Source organism: Ruditapes philippinarum, unplaced genomic scaffold, assembly GCF_026571515.1.
Source record: "Ruditapes philippinarum isolate M1 unplaced genomic scaffold, ASM2657151v2 ctg2643_1_1_1_1, whole genome shotgun sequence".
Lineage (NCBI taxonomy): Eukaryota > Metazoa > Mollusca > Bivalvia > Venerida > Veneridae > Ruditapes > Ruditapes philippinarum.
Genome location: NW_026859373.1, coordinates 44,248 through 66,330, shown reverse-complemented (window position 1 = coordinate 66,330; position 22,083 = coordinate 44,248). Strand labels below are relative to the sequence as shown.

General features: G+C 33.9%; 1 protein-coding gene across 1 annotated transcript; it reads right to left on the bottom strand.

The window, feature by feature from the left end:
- Positions 1–2,608: 2,608 nt before the first annotated feature.
- LOC132756271 (neurogenic locus protein delta-like) lies at positions 2,609–20,062 on the bottom strand. The gene is made up of 10 exons (XM_060747293.1): positions 19,975–20,062; positions 19,165–19,218; positions 18,067–18,192; positions 16,552–16,692; positions 15,820–15,981; positions 10,353–10,490; positions 5,579–5,722; positions 5,121–5,308; positions 4,658–4,789; positions 2,609–2,758 (listed from the first exon to the last, which is right to left on the bottom strand). The coding sequence occupies exons 1-10, from the start codon at positions 19,991–19,993 to the stop codon at positions 2,660–2,662; spliced, it is 1,203 nt and encodes a 400-aa protein (XP_060603276.1). The 5' UTR covers positions 19,994–20,062; the 3' UTR covers positions 2,609–2,659.
- Positions 20,063–22,083: the final 2,021 nt, after the last annotated feature.

The window sequence follows — 22,083 nt, the reverse complement described above, 5'->3', positions numbered from 1 at the left end:
AATGTCGATCAGCTTGTGTAGTTGTGGACCTGGTTATTTTCATGTGGATTTATTTAGTATTTGTAGAGTTATTTTCATTTTCCTTAACTTAGTTAAAAAATGTAATTTTCAACTTGTGTCACATGTAGCTCAAAAAGTATTTGAGATAGCGTCATGAAACTTTATAGTAATGCTGATCAGCATGTGACGTTGTGCACCTTGGGTTTCGCTTATGAATTTATATGCTTTGTTAGAGTAATTGCCCTTGACTAAGTGAAAATTTTTAATTTGTGTAGCTCAAAATGTATTTAACCTAGAGTCATAAAACTTAAGAGGAATATTGCTCAGCATGTGAAGCTGTGCACCTGGGGTTTTGCTTGTGGATTTAATCCGTCTTTGTAGAGTTATTGCCCTTTACTCAGTAAAAACCATTTCATTATGTTTTGTTATTTGTTCCTTGAGTGCTTGAGTTAGAATCAACCAACTTTACAGGAATAATGATCAAAATCACTGTGAAGCTATGCGCCTGGGATTTTGCTTGTAGATTTATTCTGTTTTGTTAGAGTTATTGACCTTGACTTAGTAAAAGTTTGCAATTTTCAACTTGTGTTGCACGTAACTCAAAAAGTATTTGACCTATGGTCATGAAACTTTACAGGAATGCCGATCAGCTTGTGTAGTTGTGCACCTGCTTATTTTCGTATGGATTTATTTAGTATTTGTAGAGTCATTGTCCTTGACTTAGTAAAAAAATGCAATTTTCAACTTGTGGCACATGTAGCTCAAAAAATATTTGAGATAGAGTCATGAAACTTTACAGTAATGTTGATCAGCATGTGAAGTTGTGCACCTGGGGTTTGGCTTGTGAATTTATATGCTTTGTTAGAGTAACTGCCCTTGACTTAGTGAACATTTTCAATTTGTGTAGAGCGTAGCTCAAAATGTATTTAACCTAGAGTCATTAAACTCAAGAGGAATATTGGTCAGCATGTATAGTTGTGCACCTTGGATTTCGCTTGTGGAATTAATCAGTATTTGTAGAGTTATCGCCCTTTACTTATAAAAAAAAACATTTCATTATGTTGTGTTACTTGTTCCTTGAGTGTTTGAGTTATAATCAACCAACTTTACAGGGATAATTATCAACACCACTGTGAAGCTATGTACCTGGGATTTTGCATTGGTTTTTTTAGTTTTGTTAGAGTTATTGCCCTTGACTTATTGTAAATTTGCAAGTTTCAACTTGTTCATACATAGTAAAAAAAGTATTTGACCAGCAGGCCTGAAAGTTAAAAAAAATGTTAGTCAGCATGTATACTGATGCATCCTGGCGTTTGCTTGTGGATTTATTCAGTATTTGTAAAGTTCTTGCCCTTTACTTAGTAAAAGATTTTCAGTTTTCAACTTGTTGCACATGTAGCCCAAAATATTTGCCCAATAGTCATAAGATTGACAGAACAATGGAGCCACCCGTGTCCTATGGACACATTTCTAGTTCTCACGCGTTTTGCGAGGTTTCATTGTGCCGCCTCTACGTTTCCGGAGCATAACTTAAGTTCCATTTGGCCCACAATATTCAAACTTCAGATTGCTATATGAAGGAGGTAATATATATTTAATTCCCATGTCTTACAAATGCTTCATCCTTACTAGAAAATAAATAAAAACACTTTCCGGCAAATAATCCTCCGCCTAGTGGTGCTCTTGTTGATATTACATTTGTGTATTCGTATTTCACGTATGTGGCCCTTATTCGAAGTATACGGAAAGAGCCGATGTTTTACGATTGTTGATACAGGTTTTGACAATCGTAACAACTCGGCAATCTCCGTCAAGTTCGGAGAATTCTTGAAGTCGCCCGAGGTGTTCCGATTGCACGTTTTGACTCACAGACAGATAAAACTACATCATTCGTTGGGTGATAAAAAGGTCACGTGAGAATAAGTTTATTGAAATCTATGACATGCTTACTGAATATGTCTGATTTTGATAAAAAGGAATTCAAACTATGTATGGAAAGATGCATTGCCTATTACGTGTCCAGTAAACTTGGTCCGTTCTTAAAAGCACTGCCAGTGTTGTTTCCTTAATACACTACTTTCATATCTCTGCGGTCCACCTAACGTGTATAAGTGAGCTAAAACATAAACATAACTAAACTTTGTTAACAAGATATTGTTACAATAATTATTAGCTTTAAGCATAACATGTCTTTTACAGTTTTTAATTTTAACTAATTTCCTTTGAGGCACATTCATAGTTTCACCCCAATTGTCAGAAAAACAAAAGTTTCCCATAATGGAGACATATAGAATGCTACGGAATTATCTTTAAAATTTTTTGTTTTATCTGAAAAAAAAAATGTTGTTTTGGAATGAAAAAAAGATCTAGTCATCTTTGAAACATCTGTCGTTTTTAATTAAACACCCCTACCTATAGAAACCTTGAAAAAGGATTCTGCGCAGTTCTTTCAGTCGAAATATATACTTTGCGTTATGCCTTATTAATGAAGGAAAATAATCTAAAGAAATCAGTTTTATTTTACTTCTCTTCAGAGTTATCTGTCTTAACCCCGATGTTGAATTATCAACAAACGTTTACTGTAAACGGAAAAAAAATGTAAAAAAGGTAAATTTTGCTACGGTTTTTTTTTTATTTCAACCTTATTCGTTTCAGATATCTAAGATATTGTAAAATAATTGACAGGATTTTGGTTAAAATGATGACCCTGCAGAAGTTCGGTTATTTCAGGTGACTGTCCACATGTTTGGAACGCAATCTGAAAAAAAAGATAGAATTTGTAGAGTTATTTCCCTTGACTTAGTAAAAATCGTTTTATTATGTTGTTATTTGTTCCTTGAGTGCTTGAGTTAGAATCAACCAACTTTACAGGAATAATGATCAACATCACTAAATTACAGGAATAATGATTCACATCACTGTGAAGCTATGAACCTGGGACTTTGCATGTGAATTTTTTTCAGTTTTGTAAGAGTTATTGCCCTTGACTTACAGAAGTATAAGTTTGCAATTTTCAACTTGTTCATGCATAGCTCAAAAAGTATTTCACTTGTAGGCCTGAAAGTTTACAAGAATGTTGGTCAGCATGTGAACTTATGCACCTTGGGGTTTGCTTGTGGATTTATTCAGTATTTGTAAAGTTATTGCCCTTTACTAAGTAAAAGATTTTCCAAAATATATTTGACCTAGAGTCATAAGATTGACAGAAAAGTGGCGCGGTTGGGGCACCCGTGTCCTATGGACACATTTCTAGTTTTTTTTTTTGATTTTTTTTTATTTGATTTTTGCTGTTGTTTTTTTTTTTTTTGTTTTGTTTTTTTTTTTTTGTTTTTTTTTTTTGTTTTTGTTTTTTTTTTTACGGCGCACCATAGTCGTAATATGGCGCCGAAACAGGAAAGGTGATTTTGGCTAACCTCGATTGATACCAAGCATCACCAAGGGTAAAAACCAGCTCACCTGCTAGAGCTAAGGAATGCATAGACTGTAGTATTTCGAACCCCTTTAATAGTATCTTACGATCAAGTAGGGTTAAAATGTGGCTGCAGTTTTGATGCCTCGACCTCCGTATAGGCAACCCCTCAACAAGTAAAGGCAACTGTTATAAAATTAGGACAATCAACCGATGCAATGTAACATTTCTTGTTATTGTTGCGAAACATTACTCCTGCCATTGGAAATGATGGTTATGTTTAAACTCACTTTATACAATGTACATATTGAACAAATAATTACTTTCAGAAAAGGTTCACTCGCTTCTTCTCGCCCCATTTTCCTTCAATAAATACATTTTTACCCATTATGTTCTAACTATTACATAATATCGGTTGATTTACATAATTGTGTGTTTCATAGTTCTTACTAAAAAGTGAAACAATCTTTTATTAGAATAGTTGTCTTTATGTATTATTTTGTTAATAAACTTAACATATTTTGCTTCAGTGATCGACAAAATGTTACTGCATGGACGCCCACTATAACCAAATTAATTATATTAAAAAGTAACTTGTCTACAATAATTAAATATTAAAAATAAAGGGACGCCAAGTTATTAAAGTTCTTGATAAAGTTCTCTTAACACATGGATCATCGGTAAAATGTTTCTCATATGACAGATGAACTACATGGACTCGACAGTATAGCTGGCATTTTATAGATTTTGTTTTGCAACAGGGCTTTAATAAAAATAATTATATTAAAAATCTAGAGGTTATTAATTATACTCTATAGTCACAACCTTAATAAAATCAGATCAAAAACGATACAACCTTTAAATAAAACAAGAAGGACCAGAGGGCCCTGCATCGCTCATCTGAGAAATAGGTCAAAAGCTCAGTGAAGCCCCTTTTCACCCAGAAGCACAATTTGAACATAAGGGACAGCTTAATCTAAACAATTTTTGTATACTGTCATCAAGGAAATTTTTGTGTAAAATTATTTCAAAATTGAACCAGTGGTTAAGATGTTTTAAGGTGTTTTTTTCTAATATTAGAGGACAGCTAGGTTCACCTTAAGGACATTGTCCTCAGGTGAGCTATAAACATACGAGAAAATTAGATATAACTTACATATGACTTACTGAATATGATGATTTTATACGAACTTACATGGAACTTGACGAAGAAGGTGTAATGAATGCGAACTGTTGGTCTATGCTTACCTTGAACCCATCACTTGTACATCCTAGAAATACCCCAGAGAGACTACCAACTGAAGAATAAATTCCATGGTCAAAGCTTGCTATAGGTGTATTGTCAGGTAAAGGATTCGAGCTTGCACAACGTGACATAACCTAGACATAACAAAAAAATAACGGTTTGACGGTAGCTTGATATTACAAAAAGGAATAAATTGACTTGGCATTAATATTACATAGTTGCAATGTACCAGTGATCCTATTTAGGTTTGCAATAAGTTTAAATTGACTTTGTTACAAAAAATGTTAGGCACGAATTTCTAAAAGAAGTTGCCTCCTTAGTTAATTAACATTGTTTTTCAAATGCAATACATAAAATAATAAGATTTTTAATGAAATATTTGTTAAACTCATTAAATGCGTTAAAATAATTTGCAAAAGGGTGAAGAATCAAACATTTGTGAAAGAAATAAAGATTATAGCACACATTAACTCCTTGTTTCCATGTGTTTGAAGTTTGCGGTACATCACATTCCGTGAGAACAAACGCTTCGTGGGAGGTGTGTTGTCCTTCGGCACACATGGAAGCATTCGGGTGAGAAACTTGTGTTTGGTAGGCTACGGCAACAATAGTTTGTGCGTGGTTGCAGCGATAAATGATGGACAAAGGTGCAACTAAAATATTTGTTAAAAATACTTATATAAATTATTCTTTCCTTTATGTAATGCATTATCAGAAATTCTTCTCCACAGTAACTCAAGACATTCTAGAAAAATTAAAAGCCAAACTTGATGTAATATCAATAAAGAACATAAATGAACCTAATTACTCGTCAGTATACAAATAAGTACACATTTTGTCAACAATCAAGCTTACCCAACACAATCGATCTTAAAATAAAATTTGTATAAACTAAACTATTTGAATACCAGTAAATTAAATACAAGTAGTCGGTGAGTTTGTTGTGGTCGGCATTTTTGTGGTTGGCAGTGGTGTGGTCGGCGCTACAGTGGATGTAGTAGAAGAGGTAGTAGTAGTAGGTCTAGCTGTTGTTGTGGTGGTGGTTGTTGTTGTTGTTGTTAGTTTTGCTAAAAGAATTTCATAAAAACATTGTAAATTAAACGATTAAATCTTAATAGGGTTTTTACATGTTCTTATTTGATATAAGTAATAGAAAGAGCATCGAAACACAAAGGTATCGGATGTTTACGAGGGCTCGAACCCCCCCCCCCCCCCCCGGGTATAAATTAGATTCTGTTCTTGATCAATTTTGTATCATAGGCTAAAATAAAAATAAAAACAAATATATTCCCTGTCGACATAATTTGAAATAAAGGGAAAAATAAAAAAATACTTTTCCGTTTCGACACATAATGAAACCCCAGACTAAATGAGCCAATGAACGTGCATCTGAATAATATTTTTCCATCATTCCTCTTACTGTCGTTATAATAAGTAAACTCCAGAAAAAATGTTGCCAATTAACCAGCACTCTTTACTTTTATTCCTGATAGACAGTGCGGTAATTTGTGTATCAAGCTACATATCTGCGGTCCCACTTAACACTGCTTAGGACTGCTAAGGAGTCACAAAGGACCTTAAAATACCTCCTAAGGCATTCTTATAACATATTGTAGCATGTTTATTAAAAAAATGTATTATATTGAGAAACAATTTGTATCATAGTTTGGGGATCTTTCTGTTGAAAATGTGTCGGAGTTAAATCTTATACATATACATGCACAGTGCGTTAACTGGAGTGCAGGTATTAGTAACCCGCACTCCAGATCATGTCCATTGATTGGCTCATTTTTGCTGCGGTTTACTTATTGTGACGGCAGAGAAAGGGAAAGCGACAGAAATTTCATATTCAGATGCTCGTTCATTGGTTACTTTTTTCTGGGGTTTCATATTGTGACAACAGGTAGCGTGTTTTTATGTTTGACTATGATACAAAAGAGAAAGAACATCAAAAGGACTGCTAAGATGCACAAAGGACAATAGGGAGGCACAAAGGACCTTAAAATAGCTCCTGGGGCATTCTTATCATATTGTAGCATGTATAGTGAAAAAATGTATTATATTAAGAAAAATATACATTTTTTTCTTACTAAACATACTACAATATATAATCAGAATGCCCAAGGAGATATTTTAAGGTCCTTTGTACCTCTCTAGCAGTCTTTTGTGGCTGCTTAGCAGTCCTTAGAAGTGTTTAGTAGGACCTATGTATCTGATACAAAGCATCGCAAAATTTAAAAAAAAAGAATATGTCTTCCAAAGTGCTAGATTTAATTAATGAAGTAGTAAATTGCCATAAAACCGAATGGCGCATGCAAATAATTATTGCTAAAAAAATAAAACCCTACTTAAAATAACATAGCATTTCGTTTCGGAACATTTTTCTTTTTTATTTCGGAACAATAACGTATGTGAAAATTTTCAGATCGTTCGCTCATTCAGTTTATCAAGAATTATTATTCTAATTTGAAAAATGACGCAAAATTGAAAAGTGTTACAACGCTTTTTACTTGCATTCGGCTAAGGGCACAAAAATTTGATTTTCCTTATGTCACTGAGTATATTTCTCAATTTTCTTTCCGTTTCTGATCTGTGTAAGAAATTAACATTTTATGTTTTTTTGCTTTAATTCTGATACGTATCTAATTGATAGGTCTTCAAACTATGATGCAATTTGGAAATGTATTATTTTGTAGTAAAGTGTTGGTTATCAAATTTCAATTATGATATGCTGGAACTGGAATTTATATTTTGCCCAATGAAATAGTTCCATCTTTCATACATTTTATGGTACAAATCAGCAACAACTTGACATTTCATACTTTTTCGTAAAATACTTTGCTCTGTGTAACTATTTAGAATATAATTTCAACCACTACGTAGCTAGGTTCAGCATAAATTGAATTATATTTGTCCCGCGACTGCGCGAAAACCATATTCCCTTTTATTTACTAAATGTCAGTTATTCTTTTCATCTAGATACTCTCATTTATCTGTGTCTACCTCATTTACAATTCTTACATTATTTATCTTTATCTATCTCATTTATTTTTAGGTATATATAAGTCAGCTTGTCGGTAGGTCCGTAGGTCGATTGGTTAATTCATGGTTGATATTGTTTTTGGACCCACTTGGGTCAAGGTCAAGGTCACTGTTACTAAAAACAAAAAAATATCTCTGGAAAATAAATAGAGAAAGGAAAAGAGATACTGTAATCAAACTTGACATATAGCAAGTTTTTGAAGACCCCGATTGGGATTGCTGCACCCCTGAAATCAAGGTCAATGTCACTGTTACTAAAAATGGAATAATGGTTTCCGGACAATAGGGTTTTGAATGAGATATTGTAATCAAACTTGTTATACAGCAAGCTTATGTGAAGACCCCGGTTGGTATTGCTATTGTCTCCCAGGAGTAAATGTCACGGCTACTAAAAATAGAATTTTTTCCGGACAATAGAGTTTGACATGAGATATTGTAATCAAACTTAAAGTATAGCAAGCTTATGTGAATACCCCGGTTTGTATTGCTTTTGAAGCACTAGGAGTCAATGTCAATGTCATTGTTACTAAATGAGACAAAAATCGTTTTCACACAATAACATGAGATAGGAATGAGATATTATAATCAAACTTGATTTATTGTAAACTTATATGAAAACCCCGGTTTGGATTGTTTTTGGAACCCCCTCGGGTCAAGGCAAAGGTCAGCATTACTAAAAGTAGAAAAATTGTTTCCGGACAATAACTAGAAAGAGTTAACCGAGCCTGCAACATGTTCAATTTTGTCGTTTTGGGCGTTCCGTTTTCTCTATTTTATTACCACATCAGTGTTATTTGTGTCATGTGGAAGTTGTAAAATGTTGGCCCGTACATATAATCAAAGATGTTATAATTTCGATCCTTGAAGATCGTTCGACACGACATTATTGTTGTGTATGCTTGTTATGTTATTTCTACTTGACCCTTTTCAACTTTGGTAGTTCTAGTTATCTTACTTGGAAACTGTATAATCACCCATAGGATATGTTGCCTGCTTTTTAAATTTGTCTTTTCACGTCTTATATGTGATATAAAGGTTTCATAACCTCAGACCCCCTTTCAAAATTCCATTTTATTTAGTTCCACCCATTGTTTTCTCGTTTAGGGCACACGCACTTTTGTTATTTGGGACCATACGCCGTTTTTTTATGGAATGGCACTAACTTGTCACATTGAAGGTTCCATGATGACCGCCGTATGAACACATCTGCGGCTGATTCTAAATTCAAAATTTCACCATTTTTATGTTTAAATGTTGAATTCTGGTTAAGTCGGTGCTAGGGGCGTAGTTGGTAACTTGCACTTTCCAGTACCGTCCATGAACAGGCTCAATCAATCCAAGCCTGCAACATTTTCAATTTTGTCGTTTTGGGCGTTCTTAAAGGATTCCCTTTTCTCTATTTTTTGGAATGAGATATAGTAATCAAACTTGATATAGCAAGCTTATGTGAAGACCCTGGCTGGTATTGCATTTGAATCCCCTGGGATCAAGGTCACTGTTTCAAAAAAACTAAAAAAAGAAAAATGGTTTTTGGACGATAACATTAGTTCAGAGTGAGTTATTGTTATTAAACTTTGTATTAAGCAACCTTATGCGGAAACCCCGAATGGCATTGCAGTTGGACCCCCTGGGGTCAACAATCACTGTTAAAATAGAAAAATGGTTTTCGGACAATATCTAAAGTAGGGAATGAATTGAATTTTTTTAATTGAATTTAGTATAAATCAATCTTATCAGATGATCCTGGTTGGGATTGCTATTAATTTAATAAATTCTTTGTACACAGTTGAAACTTCATTAATATTAGGTTAAGTTCATCTTTTTAAGAAAAATTATTTTTTCAAAAAAGTCAAGGTTGCTGGTGGAGATATTTATAAATCACCTTTAGTGATTGCTCTTGATTTAAATAATAAAAACAAAACAAAACTGGAGTTCATAAAAGATTAAAATTTCTTTTTGATTGATTTACACGTTACTGGAGTCTGAATTTTCCAGACTTAACTTAAGAGCTGGATAAACATTTTATACAGTCTCAAAGGTTAATCGTTATGTTATTTAGGTCAATAATCAGTAAGATATATATATAGCAAAACAATCATTTTTTCCAGTCCATGTCGCTGCCCACTGACATTTTTATACAGCAGCATTTTCTTTTTTATATCTCATTTCTCTTTATCTACATTTATCTCAATTCTCTTAAACTATAGCTACCTCATCTTTCTATCTTTATCTCATTTTCGATAATTATCTCATTTTTTTGTATTTGTCTTTTTTATCTTCTTTATATTTACTCATTTTACATTATCTCATGTTCTATATTCATCTCATTTATCTATATCTATCTCACATATCTATATTTATTTAATAAATATACATTTACATTTATCTCCATTTATCTCATTTTGTCTTTCAGTTTTGCATTAAATTTCATCTACATGAAACGTTGATAAAACGGCCCCTGATGTCTTCCTCCACCAGGAAAGATGAAACGTCGCCATACGACATACACTGTGTCGGTGTGATGTAAAACTTAATCAAAACAAACAAAAATAAATACATCTACACATATCATATTTAAGTTATATAGATTTATCTCAATAATCTATATTAGCCCTGTAATCTCTTTCTTAAAATAAACAAAACAAAAATAAATACCTGTTGTTATTTGTTGATCACAATGCCGACCTTGCCATCCATGATTACAGTTACAATGATCAGAGCTGAAGCTATAATGTCCATGCTCGCAAACTCCGTGTACACAGTACGTATTGTGACACTGCACTGTGCCGCTTGCTGCAAGGTAAAAATTATATACAAAAAAAAACAAAAAACATTTTGTATTAAAATTTACGCAATTTTTTACGTCCTTTTAAAGTGTAACAAAAAGCAGAAAATATTTAAGATAATCATTTAACCGTTCCATAAGTAAGACATAAATAAAGACTATATACATGTTACTTAACTATACATGCGATGCCACAAGCAATGATTCAGTGTTACTTTTTCTGAATGCATTTTTAGCTCGACTATTCGATAAGAATAAGTAGAGCTATTGCAGTCACCCGAGCGTCGGCGTCGGCGTCGGCGTCGGCGTCGGCGTTAAAGTTTTTGTAATAGTTCAAATATTTTCAAAGTCCATTGACATATGGCTTTGAAACTTTGCACACTTGTTCAACATCATGACCCCAACCTGTGACAGGAGGAGGTAACTCTATCAAGCATTTTGACAGAATTATGCCCCTTTTTCGACTTAGAATTTACGTTAAAGTTTTTGTAATAGTTCAAATATTTTCAAAGTCCATTGACATATGGCTTTGAAACTAACGCACACTTGTTCACCATCATGACCCCAACCTGTAGACAGGAGGAGGTAACTCTATCAAGCATTTTTTACAGAATTATGCCCCTTTTTCGACTTAGAATTTACGTTAAAGTTTTTGTAATAGTTCAAATATTTTCAAAGTCCATTGACATATGGCTTTGAAACTTTGCACACTTGTTCACCATCATGACCCCAACCTGTAGACAGGAGGACGTAACTCTATCAAGCATTTTGACAGAATTATGCCCCTTTTTCGACTTAGAATTTACGTTAAAGTTTTTGTAATAGTTCAAATATTTTCAAAGTCCATTGACATATGGCTTTGAAACTTTGCACACTTGTTCACCATCATGACCCCAACCTGTAGACAGGAGGAGGTAACTCTATCAAGCATTTTGACAGAATTATGCCCCTTTTTCGACTTAGAATTTACGTTAAAGTTTTTGTAATAGTTCAAATATTTTCAAAGTCCATTGACATATGGCTTTGAAACTTTGCACACTTGTTCAACATCATGACCCCAACCTGTAAACAGTAGGAGGTAACTGTATCAAGCATTTTTTTTACTATCAAGCACTAAGAATAGTCGAGCGTTGCTGTCCTACCGACAGCTCTTGTCTATATTCTAACGGTGTTTCGTTTGGACAAGTGACTTTTTACTTAACGCACGATGTAACAATAGTTAGAAAGGCAAGGACACGATGGAACTTAATTAAAAGCACACTGACCATAGCTTTCTCAATAGCGGTGGGTCCATCGCATCGGTGGTGGAATATTCGTCGCAGAAGCGGTGGATAAGAATGTCAAATTGCTGTTGTCGATACGTTTATGACTGATTTTTTGTTTTATGTTTTAATGTTTACTGGAAACATCTAGTGAGGTAGGAGCCCACATGTGAACTCTTTCAGCTTATTAAACGCACACGGTTTAATTGCCATTTATACAAACACTTCTGTATAGTTTGACGAGGGGACGCCAATTTTGTATCAGTTTGGTTAAAACACGTACAAATGAGTGCAAAACAACTTCAAACGACTTTTAAATACAACGGCATCACATCGTGTGGATGATACAAAACAACCAATTTTTTGGAACTTTTGGAAATTTTAATTGCCTGTTTATAAAAGAATTGACAAAAAATGATTACAACGCAGACAGAGGTGTATTTAATTGCAACGCGATAGGCCCGATACCATTTATGCCTATGTTGAGGGCTTAACTTGACATAATGCACTTTTTAATTGAGAAAAACCGTTTTCTTTCTTTGACATCAGAGAAACGTGTTTATTTGGTGTTTAAACAATACAATTATATATATACATATAGATGTCCGAGTTCCGCCATTGAAAATTCTTTAAACCAGTATTATCATAGAATAGTCAACACGTTCAACCTGGGACTTAAAACGACCGTCAATTCCAGGTTCAACAAAGTTTCTGCCATACATATATATAAAACAGATACTCCTAAAGATAAAAAGAACATGATTTTTTGAATATGAAGAACAATCTAAGTTTGAATATCATTGTGTTATTTTATCATACTGAGAACACCAATTCATATAAATTTTATCTTTACAGCGGAAATTGTCTTAAAAATGGTATATTTTTAAAGAATTTAAAGTACCTCTGATGAAATTGAAAAAAAAGGTAAAAGAAATATTTGATGGAATTTTTTTATTTTTTTTTTTGGAAAACATGACAAAAGAAAAAAAGATTTTTTAAACGTATATATAAATTATTTGCCCCTGAAATAACACCAAACAAGTAAAAAAAGCTAAATTCACGTGCAGAAAAATGAGCTCGGGAACCCCTAAGAATTTTCACTTGAAATATTTCTGTTATAATCTTCTAACATAATGCCAAGCCAACAGAGTAATTATTTAACATTTTTAGCTCGACTTTTTTTTTTTTTTTTGAAAAAAAGTAGAGGTATTGTTATAGTCAGGTCGGCGTTGCCGTTGCCGTTCCCGTCCGCAAACTTGTACCTGGATCATAACTTTTTTATTTCTTGGTGTATTGTCTTCATACTTGGCCACAACAACCCTTGGGACAAGACCTTTCATTAGACCACACTAACCTTGACCTTCATCTATAAATGACCTTGACCTTCAAGGTTAAAAGTCCAATTTTTGCTTGTTCATGCTGTTATTGGCTGTAACTTTGTTATTTTTGAATGGATTGTCTTCAAACTTGAACATAATAATCTTCAAGGATATCCCTTAAAAATAATCCGCCAGACCTTGACATTCACTCATAAATGACCTTGACTTTGAAGGTCAAATTATTGAAATTTTCATTTTTTTGGCTATTATTGGCTGTTACTTTGTTTTTTTTGAATGGATTGTCTTCAAACTTGAACATAATTATCTTCAGGGATATCCCTTAAAAATAACTAGACAGACATTGACCTTCACTCATAAATGACTTTGACTTTGAAGGTCAAATTATTGAAATTTTCATTTTTTTGGCTATTATTGGCTGTAACTTTGTTATTTTTGAATGGATTGTCTTGAAACTTGAACATAATAATCTTCAAAGATAACTGTTAAAAATATACCGAAAGACCTTGACCTTCACTCATTAATGACATTGTCTTTGAAGGTCAAATTATTGAAATTTTCATTGTTTTGGCGGTAACTGACTGTAACTTTGCTATTATTGAAGGGATCAACTTCATATTATAACAGAACATTCTTAAGGACCAGACCTCGATGTTTATCAAACCCAAATTTGCTTGGGCTCTTTAATGTCCTTGACCTTGAAGGTTAACTTACTGAATTTTCTCAGATTTGTGCATTAAATGACCATAATTATATATTTATTGGTGTGTGTGTGTGTGTGTGTGTGTGTGTGTGTGTGTGTGTGTGTGTGTATATATATTTACAACAACAACAACAACAAGAATTGCGTCATTGTTTCTATTTATAGAAATGCGTCATTGTTTCTATTTATAGAAATTGCGTCATTGTTGCTATTTTTAGAAATTGCGTCATTGTTGCTATTTTTAGAAATTGCGTCATTGTTGCTATTTAAAGAAATTGCGTCATTGTTGCTATTTATAGAAATTGCATCATTGTTTCTATTTTTAGAAATTGCGTCATTGTTGCTATTTATAGAAATTGCGTCATTGTTGGTATTTTTAGAAATTGCGTCATTGTTGCTATTTATAGAAATTGCGTCATTGTTGTTATTTTTAGAAATTGCGTCATGTTGCTATTTATAGAAATTGCGTCATTGTTGCTATTTATAGAAATTGCGTCATTGTTTCTATCTTTAGAAATTGCGTCATGTTGCTATTTTTAGAAATTGCGTAATGTTGCTATTTTTAGAAATTGCGTAATGTTTCTATTCATATATATATACAAAATATATAAACAGAACTAATGTGACAAGAAAGACCAACTAAATTTATCAAAAGGAAACGTTAAGATATGTTCAAACCTTTCTATGTTTGCGTTTAGAAAAAGTAAAAAGTCGAGCGTTGCCCCCGCCCGGCGGTGGCTCTTGTTAATTATGCTTATATGTTTGGTGGCTGATTTGTGCCATTTCGTGTTTCGCCCCGGGACCCTGCCAAGCGAAAAGTCGAGAATTAACAAGTTAAAATGGCGGGGGCAAGGAGCAAAAACACGCTAATAAGCGGGGGGGGGCAAAAAGTTAAGATTTAATTGTAATACGGCCGTGCCGCGAATCGAAATATTTATTGTTAAATAGCGCTAGTTAGCGTGCTGTTCGCATCCTCGCCAAAAAAAACTATTAAAATTGAACGACTGTGGAGCAAAAAGTTGAAGTTTTTAAGAATAATTTGAAGCTTTGCAATCAAATCCACCCCGTCTGTGTTGTAATCATTTTTTTTCAATTCTTTTATAAACAAGTTATAACAATTTCCAAAAGTTCCAAAATATGGTTGTTTTGCGTAAGTATCATCCATACGATGTGATGCCGGTGAATCATGAGGTCGTTTTGCACACATTTGTACGCGTTTGAAACAAAATAAAGCGAAAGTGGCCACCTTTCGTCAAACTGTATAGAAGGTTTTGCATAAATGGCAATGAATTGCACCGTGTGCGTGTAATCAGTTGGAAGAATACATATGTGGGATGTTGTCTCACAAGGTGTTTCCAGTGAAAATATAAGATAAAATATAAGATAAAATTCATTCATAAACTTACCGACAACAACAAACGGCCATTTTTATCCACCGCTTCTGCTCCGAATACTCAAACTCGCTGAGATCGATCTACGAAAGCTATGGCCAGTATAAAGTGTATTAAGTGTGTGAATGTGATGTGAAGTGTGTGAATGTAATGTGATGATGAAAACGCGGTGTGGTGTCTATTTTACCATCTTTCCATCGCGATTTCACTATCGGACATTGTACCATCACGAGTGTTTACTATTGAAGCATCTTGCATCGGGGGTTATGGTAAACGAATGAGACACAACTGTCCAGACTAGACACCGATACTAGCAATATATTTCTTACATTCCATGAAACCTCGTGAACGGTTTGCAACCAGTTATTGTCTGTATTACTATAAATGACACCGGTACCTCTGATAAATGCGGTTGGACTCAGTGGTCGAGTATGTTATGATGTAATAATTTTGCTTAAAAGTCAGTGATCACTAGTACAATTCCTGGATGCATTCGCTTTTTTTTGGGGGGGGACGGGTTGACAAGCACATGCAAGAGGTATTGATGTATCTTAAAACCTTCATCAATTCAAACAAATAATTATATCAGGTTAGATTTCGTAGGAAAACGTAGAAACAAATAAAGTTTATGAATAGTAACTCACATGAATATTGCATGGTACAGTGAGTTCCATGCCAACCTGCCTCACACTGACAACTATACGTATGAGAAATACCAAAGAGACTAGTATGAAGATTATATTGTACACACTTCCCATGGCTACCACAGTGTCCTTGACAATGGTCTTGAAGTTGTGACGTGGACGCTGAAATTATAGAAATATAATATTAGGGTTATTATAGGGGTTTCTTCAAATTGACTCGAGTTGACCTTATTATGACCTTATTATGATATAGGACCTTACAACCTAATGTGATATATTCTAGAATAGTACTTGACAGCAAACATGTAAAACATTCAAATAGTCTTAACTATAATCTCGCCTCATATTTTAGCGAAAGCCATAATTCCGAGTTACTTGGTTTAAACAATTTCAGGGACCGATTGTAAACATTAAATTGAATGCAGTCTGACTTAATTTACAAGTCCTCTAACATTATGTATTGACATTTTCTAGAACTTTTATAATGTTTGCATTTGTTATGTATGACTAACAAGTTAGTACCTTGGAAAAATGAGGCATGGCTATATATGTGTAAAATTCCTCAAATTTAACCTGCCGGTATATTTAAATGATGACGTATTAGCGCTATGTTAATAACATCATATTTAAACATGTGTTTTGAATTTTCTTTTTTTGCTGGTTGTTTTTGTGCATGTGCGTTTTGGTACAAATGTTATTTCGAATTGGTAAGTTATATACTATTTTACTAACTTGTATTTTCCAGTGTACAGTGCGAGCCGTGCCATCCTGAGTCACATTGACAAATATACCCATGGCCAGTATGATGATGTACACAATGTCCATGGCTACTGCATTTTGCATGGCACTCAGAGAGAGAGTATGCACCGGAAGCTGTAGATAAAGTGAGTCTACATTGATATCATATTTGCGACCATTATGGATCCAGACCAGCCTGCGCATCCGCGCAGTCTGATCAGGATCAACGCTGTTCGCTTACCAACTCTATTACAAGTAGAGAAATTGATAGCAAACAGCATGGATCCTGATCAGACTGCGCGGATGCGCAGGCTGGTCTCGATCCATGCTGGTCGAAAACCCACTATGTTGGTTTTGTCGTGATGCGGTTCATATCATTTTTTATACCTTTGAAGTCATGTAAGTTACTCAAATAGTGGATAGAGAAAATTAACGTATCATAAAGCAAATCTTTTAAAAGCGTGCGGCATTTGTGTAATGTACAAGGGCTTTCCTATAAAGACATGGACAATCACTGTTAAACAGTAATTTTACGCATAAGCCTAAATACATTTGCACAAGTGTATTTCCTTAAGAAAATATACATACACTCAATATAATAGCATTAATGTTGAAATGAAGCGTGGAATAAGAATCACCTTATGAATCTTCGTCATTTTAGTACTTCTGGATAACTTGGGTCGTCTATTTTCTGACACGCAGTTACTAATTATTACAGATTGTTACAGATTCTACTCTCCAAGAAAACATAAATGACATATCATTTTGATTTTATTGTGATATTATATAGACAATTCATGATTCGGATTGGAGTATATTCGGACAGCTATATATTTGGATTGCATTAGATTCGAATTGCCTACACATACAGTACTGTTTGCAAAGGTAAGTGCAAAAAATGACATTTTTCTCTGGAACTATAACTACGCAGTTATTTTCGTGGCAATTTGAGTTTTAGAATTTGTTGTTGGAATTTTTTTTTAAAAGCTGAATTATGATTAAGTTTGGAACGCTCTACTTTCATTAGAATATTCATAGCCTTCAAATGAGGTCATTCTGTAACCCTAATCCTCTGTGTTGTTAACATGCAATACGAGTTATTATAGATGTATATTTATTACGTCACATTCTTAGTAATCGCATTGCCTTGCATTCATACACATTGTGGTTATGGCCTAAATTTATAATCTAGCTATATAAGTATTGGTCGCCAAACAATTCATACTATAATACCGTTGTAAAAGTTAATGCTAGAAGTTGCCAAACGAATCAAAGAGACGTTTAAATGTATCTTCTTCTACCGTGGTAACCAACATTATGTCTTGAGAACAAAAAAAAGTATTAGAAAGCATAAAACTCAGTTATCCGGAAAGTCAAGCAAAGGAATAAGAAAGATACATGGGAAAAATTACCTAATTATTTATCAGGCTTTAAATATTGACCGGCAAAATACTAAACACCTGCTGCACTTACCAATAATAGTAAGTACTAAACACCTGCTGCACTTACCAATAATTTCGTGCGAACAGGCAGTCCCTTCCCATCCGTGGTGACATTGGCACTTGTAAGTCGAAGCATGCACTTTCACACAATGTCCATGTTCACTACAGTGATGTTCACAAGTCTCTAGACCATCTGAATGGCAACAATGCTGAACAATTATTTTCACGTTACTGCAAGATTGTAACATATTTTCGCGACTCATTTTCAATTGATTCATATTTTAGATTCCTAGGTACTAGACCTTCTATAATGTGCACCACAGTGACAAATGATTGTCATATTTAGTATATGAGTATTCTGGAGGCCTTTACTATATGAGTGTTTCGGGGGTTTTTACTTTATATGTGATATGGAGGCTCGGTAAAATGTCAACGTGTACATATTTTATCAATGGCAATACATTTTCAACTGAAAACATTAAATTAACCTTGTAATAAAAAGTGACATTATCCTCATTTCTATTCCGTGTACTACTGATTGCTTTCCCGGTGGTGATTCTTTGAAGTTAAATGATATCGGAGGCTGAGTTCCGTTCTTCTTTGGCCCCGTATTTTATTTGGTAAATTTGTCTTTACAAAAAATACTTTACCTGCGCTGTCACATTTACAGGACGGTCTTGGTAAACATTTTCAGACTCTTTAAACATTGTAAAATTAATTTTATTTTTCTTAAAATGATATTTTCCTCTCATTAGTTTCTGGGTGGCGTTTCATTGAAAGTCCTAGATAAAGACAAAAAACCAAGACCTTTTTTCAAAGAAAATGTCGTAACTTATGACTTTCGTGTAAAGACAATTTCTGAATAGCATTAACACATGGCCGATTGAAGTGCATGTCATTGTATTTTTCTGAGGAAAATGAATTAAATAAAAGTCTAAATCTTCTACTTAAGATGAAAATACTTACTGAAAGTGTCTTATGTTAGCCATATATTTTGTCATAAGTCTTAGGACTAAGGCTGTACTTCGGACTTTCTATGAAACTTGTCCCTGTATTTAAACTTGTATTTTAATTATGTCAAATAGACATTACATTTGGTACGTGTAATGTTCGTATTATCCTAAACAAAATATACATTTAACTTGGTCCAAGAAAATAAACTTACGGCTGCCAGGAGCGGTGCACAGTTGAAAGTGTAGGAATATGATTAACACCGACACTGTAAAAAGAATGATATCAAAATTTATTCATTTCTTTTTCAATGAAATGTTTAAGAATTTCAGAGAAAAAGAAATGTCAGTCTCACTATTTAAACAACCTTTACAGATACTGCCATTGGACCTTGGAGAAATCCAGTTAGCTTAGGGAATGCCGGTTATTCCACTCAGGTGCCCGTTCGCGCCTCAAATAATACACGTATGGCAGTTGATCTCTTTTTTCACAAGTAAAGCTAGTGTCTTGGGACGGCATAAAACCCAACCGAAACAAGATCAAAAAATGTACAGGCAGAATAAACCGTAGTCTGTATCATCCAGACGTCTGGCTTATGTCATCCACTTGTGTGACACACTTAAAATAACAGTCTATTACGGCATTATCATCTAAATTACAGTCGTTGTCAATGCCTCCGTGTTGCATAACCTACCAACCGACGTAAAACGTAGACATAGACGTAAAATTTTATTTCATGAGTCTTATTTATTGGTGAAGAACTTTAAAAATTCTTATTCTCTTACAACATTTTAAGTATTGCATACATGGTAAGACAAATGTATGGATTTGCAAAATATTTTTTTTTCATCCCAAACAAAACAAACAAACACATCGAAATAATATAACTCTAATGTATGTCATAGCACACCAATCATTTTGCAAAAAGGAGAAAAAAGAACCTATAAAACATATTGTGGCGTTTAATAATAACATGTAAATTTATTTTTATTTTTCAATCATTGTTTAACGCAAAGGATTTTACCTTGGAGTAGAGGAATCATTGTTGCACTGATTTTGTAATCAGATACTACTTAAACCTCAAGACGGTTTGCGACAAGGTAGTGTCGTAATTGAACGACCCTAGATAAGGAAAAATCGTGATGTTTGAAGAGTTACTAGGTTAACATTATCGTAAAGGGACAGATAATTTTAAACAACTACAGTACCGCGCGTTATATGACCGAAACTTTTTTTATTATCATTTTCAAAATGTATTGACTAATTGCTATCACCTTTATTTGATATTTTACAATCGCAACTACTCGGACCTTTCCGTCAGTTCTTGCATTCGGAACTGCCTCGGCTATTATCTATAATAACATCGGAAACCATACGGATTGAAAGTAGTTCTACCACGTGGTTTCAGATGTAAACAGAAACAGAGATTTTAATGTAAAACGACTGTATATATTTGACATCTAATGTACGTTCCGGTACTCTTATGCTTGAAAATATGTCTGACAATAATTTTTAATTTAAATATGCCCACTGATGTTCAATATTTAACAATTCCGACTAAATGTCAACAGGTTGGTTTTTTGTACTTTCGGTTTCTACAACCATAATAATAAATATATAAATAATGTTTGCTTTTTTACCTATGAATTCACTTTTTTTAGGTGGAGTTTTACTACATATATTGGAAATAAACTTGTCAACAACACCCAGCATTTTTTTAGTTTAATTGCAGGATCTTCCTTAACATTACTTTACTCACGACAATAGTTGCTAAGTGCGGCAGCTGTTTAAAAGTATCATAAATTTGTTTGCTCTTAAGAGATCATTGATTTTAAATCTTTTAGTACTGACAATTAAGTACTGCTTTTCATTTCGAGTTATCTCCCTTTTCAAAAAACTCAATTATTGTAAAGTCGCCAATATGCGTCTCTTTTTTAATGTTAGAAAACAGTAAGTTGACAGGATCTTTAGCAATTTCTTCTTAATAGATCTCAGACATGGATGCTGCCAAGATATGGCGTGTTTCTCCAACGCTTGAGTAATTACTTTCTTTGCTTGCTTTTACAAAGACAATTTACTGGAATCGTAAGAACACCAGTGTCTCGCAACATTTACGCCCAATCAATAAGTATGAATACACAGAACGGATACGGTATTTTGGTCTAACCTACGCTAAGAAACTAAACGTGTAAACAAAATGTATTTTAACGCTATTTTAAGGGTTTTTTAATACATTAAGTAACAGTCCGCTTAAAATAAGTTAATTCACAGATAAAAAAAGTTAACAATACATCATTTATAAACTAATTATTACGAGGTATGATAAAAAAAATTCTCGGCCCGATATACTTTTATGTACACTGACATTTGAGACATCTGCGCCAAGAAATCGCGAATAAAAGGAAGGGCAAACTGACTTAAGGCGTTCTGCTCCTGCACGACAATGCGTCAGCTCACACATCCCATGTTGTAATGGCTGCTGCAACTGACGGCGGCTTTGAAATTCCTCCCCATCCATCATGTTCTCCGGACTTGGCCCCCTCCGACTTCTATCTGTTTCCGAAACTGAAGACCAAGCTTCGTGGTAGACGTTTTGGAAGCAATGAAGGTGTAAATGAGTTCTTTGAGGACCAAAATAGAGAGTTCTATTTGAAGGAGCACAGGTTGGAAATGTTCATTGATGTAGAGGGCTATTATATTGAATGGTAATACCTTTAGTTTGGTTCTCTGACTACTGGACGTACATCGGGCCAAGAAATTTTAGATCAATCCACATATGGTAGTAGAAACCGTAGGTACAAAAGGCCGTTTTTCGTAATTGAATTCGGAATTTCTGCTTATTTCAAGGGCAGACACTTCACAAACCAAGCCCAGACAAGTTTTTTCTACCATGTAGTTGACTTCCGTTTTACTGATGGTGCAAATATTTAAGAATTGGAAATGAGTAGTTTAGTTTTTTCATAAAGTTTAATTAAACATACGCCGACTTTCCTCTTTTTAATGGTGTATTTTGAAAAATGTTCGGTGTCTGTACTTTAACTGAATAATTACCTGAATAACCGAAACTCACAAGTTTAATTGAATTCCTTGAAAAAGGGAAGCAAAATCACATTTATAAAAAAGATTTGCCAGA